The 7,927-nt window shown below is 44.7% G+C and overlaps 1 protein-coding gene across 1 annotated transcript in view; it reads left to right on the forward strand.

The window, feature by feature from the left end:
* The window catches only part of MTHFD2L (methylenetetrahydrofolate dehydrogenase (NADP+ dependent) 2 like), a 36,093-nt gene extending 30,172 nt beyond the window's left edge, over window positions 1-5,921 (forward strand). The window contains exon 8 of the mRNA XM_075422061.1: window positions 4,568-5,921. Coding sequence (XP_075278176.1) covers window positions 4,568-4,680 — 113 coding nt within the window. The 3' untranslated portion in view covers window positions 4,681-5,921. The remainder of the gene's footprint in view (window positions 1-4,567) is intronic.
* The last annotated feature ends 2,006 nt before the right edge of the window (window positions 5,922-7,927 follow it).

A 7,927-nucleotide genomic window follows, 5' to 3' on the forward strand; every position in this document is an offset into this window, starting at 1 on the left:
GGAGGGGGTGTGTTATGAATTTCCTTTGAGTGAGGGATAATTGTACATAGTGAATGCAGGGAAACGGTATGCTGAATACTATTAAGGTGGAGAATGGACCAGTTTCACATATCGCTTCTGCATAGACCAACTGTACCAAAAAGAAAGAATCCGCTGAATGAAAACCGTGGGGATGTATCCTGTCCTCATCGGCTACAGGCCCAATGACTACAAAGTAATTGGGCAACTTGACAAGTTTCTTGAAACTTGTTGATGTAGTCAGAGATTTACCGCAGTAACCTTCGAATCCAATTTCTTAGTGGAAATGGTGGTCCTGCAGTTGTATCCGAGCTACAGTTTGCAGGAAGCCCAGGCTTTGTGACAGTTGTCACTTCTGATGGTTGTTTGCTGTCGCTTTGCGTTTGTTGTGTTACCTTCCAGGCTGTAGGCTTCTCTTCAGATAACTGAATCCTTTCCAAATTATCTCTCTGTGCACCTTTTCCAAGGAGTGGACATGAAAATGGAACATGGATGTTCCTGCTGCTGTTGCTGTAGCTTTTGTTAGTTAATTTCTCAGTTGATTTTGAAGACCTGGCATTCATTTTGTAATTAATAAAAGTCCAGCCTGTGTAGTCTTGTCACCATGTTGCTGCTCTGCAAAAATAAGGGGAAGCATGTCTGTTGTTACGCTCCACTAGTGCAAGAAATAAATAAGAATGTTAGCACTAGGCAGTGACTGCCAGAAGGCCAGACTGGCTGATAGCTACCTGGTGGCAGTGAGCTGCTGGGTGGCCAGGTCTAGGTGGTACTCCGCAGAGGAGTGTGTTGTGCAGGGGTCTAAGTGAGTAATCTTTGGTATCTTGCATTTCTGCTGCCACTGCTTATCATCGCAAGGCTACAGTGATATTCCATCCACCTGTCTGTGCTAAACAGCTGAATGCAAAGAAGCAGTTGTGTGTAACTTTATGCTGGATTTCTCTGCCCAAGATGCCTCTCTTGCTTGGCTTTTAGAGGTACTGGAGGAGGAAAGATGTATGCACTATTGTAATTACAGTACTGGGCCATAATTCCTTGGTTTTCCTTCATATTGCTGTTAAAATAGCTGCAGTAAGAAAGACAGATACCACCAAAAAGAAGGAACTATGAGAAATGGGGTAGGTACTTGCTGGTTGGTATCCCACAGTGCACAGTGAGAAGAATCCCAGAGTGTGTAAAGCAGAACGTGGGATATCTACTGTGATTGCTGAGCACGTGACTCACGCAGTGCTGCAGGGATGCAGGGATCCAGAGTAGCTTTACAGGGACTAATAAACCTGTGTGGAAACCATGGTTAGGCAGGAATTACTCTGCATCCCTTAATGCAGATGCACAAGACCCAGAACTGCCTTCAGGTTGAGACTTGCCCTTGGTTTGTGTGATTAACCCTATTAGGTGTCTGATGTCCTTAGCTTTAAAGGAACCCAGGAATGAAGGGCTGTTTGCAAAGCAGTGGATCCTGTTTTTCAAGGAAACAATCTACATTTCATTTCTTCTGAAGAATCAAAGGAAGATTTTAAGGTTATACAGAAGCTGCAAAATAGCAGCTCCTCCTCCATAGGCACCTAATTTGCATAGCAGTGTTCTCCAGGTTGGCAGAGAAATGACTGGGAGATAGCGTACATCTCAAGAAAGCAGAGTTGGAGCTAGGGACAAAGTCATAGTATTGCTGAGAAGCAGAAACAAGACCTTCTGAAGGAGCCGACGGTGCGGCACCTTACTTGCCAGCATGAGACCAGTCACGCTGAAGTGCTGTCTTGGAACTGTGCTTTGGCCTACTACACTTCACGAGGAAAGGAAGATCTATATACATTTTTGAGGGTCACGTTATTTTTCCACCTTTGGTCGCTGGCATTCATCTTGGAAAATTGCGTTCACCATATCTGTATTTACTCTTACAGATGGAAACTTATCAGATGATAGTTTCTCCAACATAGATGCCTGTTGTGCATTTAAAAATCTGGATGGGCTTTTGTGAATAAGCTATCCAGGTGGTTTTATGCTAACTGATACAAAGTACGTCTTCTGCCACACTGACCCACAGGAATTTCCATCATGGTTGAGTATGGGTAGAGAAATTCCCCAACAACTTGTGAAAACAGTGTACTGCGTGTTTACTGCTGAGTATGGTTACTGACACTGGAGGCAATGAATGTTGTACATGATACTCACTGAAGGCGTTCGTTAGGTAAGGCATGGTTCAGTTGTGGATTTTACCTCTTTGTAAGTAAGATAGGAGTCGTTTGAATAATACCACAAAAAAAGGTATGTAACATTGCCATGGAAACAAGCTTATTTCAATTCAAAACGCCTAAAATATTTCCTGTGTTAATTACTATGTTTACTTCAGATGTGGGTACATTTCAATAATTATGACATGAATCTGGGAATTCATAGTAACTGTATTAACCATAAACAGCAATCTCAAGTGGTAGGTAGTTCCAAATAGGATAACTATTAAAAAGACAAATTATTTGTGTTTGAGAATATTAAGAAGAAATGTCATATGAGATCTTCATTCATTTGTTACAATTTACATGTAAAAAAAACCTGCATTGCAATTTGTTTACCTTGCCAGATATTTTAACAATATATCTGGTGGTACAAGTCACCTGAGTAATTAAAACTCTCCCAGTTGTAATTACCGTCTGTCCTCAGTGAGGCTTAGTCTTCTGTTCTTCAGTTCAGTGAGGTATTCGCCGTTAACTTCTGAGGATGCTCATTAGGTCCCTGCCTTGGGGAGCTCAGACAGTGGGGTTTTTCATTTCATCCCCCCTCCCCCCCCCAATCTAATAAATTATCTGTCCAGGAGAAACAATATCCAGCTTTCAAATTCTCTTGTAATATTTCTTTGTGTGAGACCTTGTTATTCTCAGCAGTAAAGCACCACATATGTTCAGGATGAATACATTTAAAGCAGAAGCAAGTTCTCTTGTTTGTTGCAGAGTCAAGGTGCCTAGTTTTCCATCCATTGATCTCTTCTCATAGCCAGGTATAGATTCTGCTCTGTGCTAACTTCAGTGGAAACGTATGTGCTTGTGTCAAGAGTTATGCTTGCTCAGTTTTCTCCTCTCTCTGTGTGTGTGCCTTTTCAGAAACAATGCTTTTAAAAGTGGGGTGTGAGTTTCCAAGAAGTTATTTCTAAGCAAGCAAAAAAACCCAAACTAACAAACAAAAAACCTCTCACAGTGGCACTTGAGAAAAAAAACCTGTATAGTAATCAGGTTAGTAATATGCCGTTTGGACTAATCATTATGAGCAAATAACTGCTCATTACAGTTTGCCATGCAATGAATTCCCAGCCAGCTGCATATAATTCCTTTGCAAGTAACCTGCAATTCCAGTTGATTGCGTTTTGCACAGTAGATAAGAGTATCAAGTCAGGATTTATTGCTACGTTATATTCATTCCTTATACAAAGAGGTTAACTTGACAGGTGTTAACTGAAGTGCTTAAAATAAACAGTCTGCACGCTTTTCCCTCTTTACACAAGCACTGGAGGTGTATGCTGACTTTGGATAGCCTGCCGTGGTTCGTGGTTGGAGCTAATTCAGCTGTAAGAGTTCCCTTTCTGTAAGAGACGTGGGGAGATCTGCGCCTCCAGATCCTAGTTCCATGTGGGCACCCCAGTAACACTGGCTGGAAAGAAAAAAAGTCTCTGGAGGAGCTGGGTGTTTATGGGTGACGGCGCAGTGGGAGTTTTGCCACTAGAATCTCTTTTTCCTTGAAGACAGCTCTCGGTTTTGTTCTTTGTCCATATTGTGAAGCAGAAAAACAAAATCAACCGGGAAAATGTCCTTTCTGCCCCTGCGGTTTTGAGTTCCCTATTGTGATTGCAGAATGTCTTTGTTGGAAGGTGCAAGCCAGAGTGGGGGAAAGAGGCTGGATAGGGGACTTAGCTGACGCCGGTGCTCTGCAGTCGAGTTTGATCGTTACAGCAGACCTCCACTGTACGTGCCGCTCCTCAGAGCGCACGCGGTTTGGGGGTCATCTCTCTACCTACAGAACGAGATACCCTGCGTCCATGGCTCTCCTGGGTGTTGAAAATGCCGTATGACAGTGGGCAGATGGGGGTGATGGAAGTCCGTGCTGCCCTCCTGGGGTCGTCACGCCCTCGTGTCACCCAGACATTCCTGGGCCTGCTGGTCAGCCAGGTCAAACAGTCAGAAGCTGGCCCTTACCAAAAAAATCTGGTGGGATGAACTTTGCATCTGTCTGTCCACAGGCTGCGTGAGCGCGCAGTGCTCCCGTGAGGAAAGGGCAGCCTGCTGCGGGGGGATCAGCTCGAGCAGGCTGTGACAGCGTCCCGCAGGACTAGCCCCTGGGTGACGGTGTTCAGGTGGAGAAGGCTGCCTCGCAGCCCTGGTCCTGACTGCATCCTGTCACTACCATGGCTGTAATAAGACTTCTGTCTGAACTGTTCCCGTGTCCTCCAGTGCTTGCCAAGTCGCAGCCCTTTGTGCTCGTTGCCAGTGAGGCAGATGTGGGCAACTGAAGGAAAAAAGGGGTTTGGAAACATTCTTAGTCAATACCTTTTTCTCTTTTCTCTTAGAAGTGAAGAAGAAGGCTGGCTTTATCACTCCAGTGCCGGGAGGGGTAGGACCTATGACTGTTGCAATGCTTCTGAAGAACACACTCATAGTTGCTAAAAAGCTCATTTACTAGAGCCAGCGGGCTACTTTGGAAGAAGAATCCAAGTTGTTCTATTTATTAATACACAAAACATTTATTTTTTACTACAAAGATATTTATTTCTACATTGTATTTATTTTTTCATGTAAAGTGTGCTAAACCTGATGGTTTCCAAAATGTTAAATACTCTGTGTTACCTCTACTGACTTATTGTGAGCAAAAAGGAATTGGAGAATGCAGCCTATGCAAATACGGTGTTGATGGTCAATTATGTGTGTGAAAATGAAGAATGGAGCATGAATTGCCAATATACCTGTGTATCTGGGGGTGCGGTGCAATTACTGAGATCTTTTAACCACTTAGGACCCGAAGTTTTGATCAAACAGTATAAAAACTGAGTTTCAACATGCTAGATACCTTTTAAAAATAAGGTCTGGGTCCTGACATCATGAAGCACTCTGGGTGTAGTTTGAGGTCTTGAAATACTTTTCTTTGAAAACAGTCAGAGATAGCAGCAGAAATATTGAACCTGAAAGGAGTAAGACTGAAATTTTTGTTTCAGCTGCCAGGCAGCAATGTTGACATGAATGCAAATGTTCAGTACATGTTTTTAAAATAACCAGGTAAACTTGAATGCTGGTGAAATTCTGACCTTAAACATATGCAAGAGGTCTGCATGAAGAAGTAGCTAGAATTGAGGCCAGAATTATTTTATTTCCATGTCTGGATTTGTTTGACAAAATGTTTTGGTGCATAATACCCTCATCCCACAAAAAAACCTGAATAGATGACTGGACTGAATTGGACTTTAATTAGGTAGAATGTAGTTAAAACTACTGTGTATGTATATTATGTATAAGGGGAGGGAGAGAAGAGAAAAGCAAAAGTTTATCCCTGATTAATTATTTGCTTTGGAATTTTAGGCTATTTAATTACCTGTTACTTTCTGAAGCTGTATGAAGGGGTGTTTTTTAAGTCCATGACCTAAGGTTCAGTCCTGTGAGTCCGTGGCTACAGTGTTTTGCTGCTTAGAGAGGACTGTGTGGGAGAATAAGATCGGTATGTTTCTATTCCCACTGATTTTAGTTTCCAGAGTGGTCTCATGCAATGTAAAAGAGTGGAGTTACTGCTAAGGTGCCGGTTGAACTGAGTGTGTGCGCTCTTGACATGAAGAGCCTACCCCAGTTCCCACTGAAGTCAGTGGGAGCCATTATGGACTTTTATTTTCATGTTTTTATCTCAGTCGGGATAACATTGATTAATTTTCGAGAGCTTTAGATATTTGCCAGTGGACTACAGATAACTTGAAAGGGGAAGAAAAAAGAATTGTGGATTAATACTACTACCGTTCAACAAAAAAATGCACTTACTGTAATAAAAGAAACAAGATGGAGCATCACTTCCGTGCTGATTGTTCTTGTGATGGCCTTGCTGAAAGTTTTATTTAATGCAGTGTTTACAAAAGAGGTTGACAGAATCGTTAGTGACGATATAGTGCCAATCTGACACTTGCTTATCTGTTTAAATTTAAGCAGTGGTATAGGTGTTAGGAGGATCAAGGTGCCTGTGGAGATAATAATCAGCCCATCGTTGACTAAGAGTAAAACTTGCTCGCTGTTGTGTTAGTCTTGGTGACGGGATGGTTGTGTTTTTTCTCCAGAAGCAGCCTCCGGAGGGAAGGGCCTGTTAACCAACCCGAAAGGCATGCTCATGTGCCAGGCCTGGTGAAGTCCGGCCCCAGCATGAGCGCCCTGTGGCGGACAGGGGCACGGCCTTACCCCCCGAAGCCTTCTCACTGGCCTACCGCGCCCAGCTGCGTTGCCTCATGACGAAGCCACCGCTCCGATTCAAGCCGGATTAAGCTCCCATTGTGTAGATGTGTGTTGAAAGCAAGGCTCAGGAGCCTTAGCCCTGCTGGGGACTGATAGGAGAGGTTATCCAGGTCGGCAGAAACACTCCTGCCGATCCGGGCAGTGCGCAAGCTGCACTCGATCAGTGTGCAGGCATGCAGCGATTCAGGATGGCGAGGGAAGGGAAAAGCCTCCTGGAATGCAGTCCACCAGTAGGAGAACACATAATTAAAATGTGCCTAAGCTAGCTTCTGTTTTTCCCTTAACATGTGAAGTGGTTAGATTTAATCCTACAGATCACGGAGGAGAGTGCAGCACAGAGGGAGAACCTGAGCTGACCACAGTTACTAGAGCATTTATCAGAAGACTCATGGTTTTAAAATATAAAAATTGAGAAATATTTTTGTTGCTTAGAGCTCACAGTTGAGAAAGCGCGAGTTGTTGGCTGGGGTGAAGCGTGTAGCTCTCCTTCGGTGAGAGTTGGGTGGTTGATGTGTGTACATTGCTGCACTGGGCCTTGCTGATGATCTGCTCTGGTGTGTTTGTCTCCCTTCAGAGAGACCAGTCCTACTTGTTCCAAGCTGCCGGTGACCAAGGACACTGGGCAGCGCTGGGGCTGTGCAGAGCGGTTTAGTGTAAGAAGTGTGTACGACGGGCATGTCTTGGAGACCTACAGACGCTTTACGTGAGAAGTAGGACTGTGCTTGTTATGCATACCCACTTCCTTGGCAAGGTAGAGGTGGGCTTTCGTGGCAGTGTAGTGGCAGGAGTAATGAAGGGATCGCCCGATACAGGAGGCAGCAGCTTACCCGCTCCTGCAGTCTGTGTTTTCGCGGTGCCTGTGCTCTGCCAGCTTTCGACTTCTGTCCCACACAATCGCATGCGGCTCCAGCCAGCAGTCCCAGGCCTTGCGCAGGGCTGGTGGGCTGCCTGGCTGCAGAGGGTTGTGCACACGGGGAGGCTGGAGGAAAAGTGATTAGCATGACCCTCGGGCTCGCCACAGCCTGTGATCAAAGGCCTCTTGCTGGCAGCCACTGATGGAGAACATCATCTGTTATCTTTGTGTCTGATCACTTCCGAATCTTGGCTCTAGCTGTTCTCGCAGTTCCTCTGCTGGATGGCAGGGAACGGAGGTGCCGGGAGGACCAAGGGAGGAACACAAGCAAAGCAGGGGCTGGACTGAACTCGAGAGGAGCTTCCTGAATGCTGAGGACCCTCCTGGAAGTAACAGAAGACCTACATTGCTAAGGGAAAGAAATACCACGTTTTTCACAGCACATCATTTTCCATTTTGCTCACCCCCGTTCTGGTGCGTTTCGTTGATTTGCTCTGGCAGATACCAGGTCTCTCCTTAAAACTGAATCTTTGCATGCACAATTATGCCCACAGGTAATAGGAAACCAGGGTTTCAAAAGAAAACCTGATCCCAT

The sequence above is a fragment of the Opisthocomus hoazin genome, chromosome 5, assembly GCF_030867145.1.
Source record: "Opisthocomus hoazin isolate bOpiHoa1 chromosome 5, bOpiHoa1.hap1, whole genome shotgun sequence".
NCBI classification, from domain to species: domain Eukaryota; kingdom Metazoa; phylum Chordata; class Aves; order Opisthocomiformes; family Opisthocomidae; genus Opisthocomus; species Opisthocomus hoazin.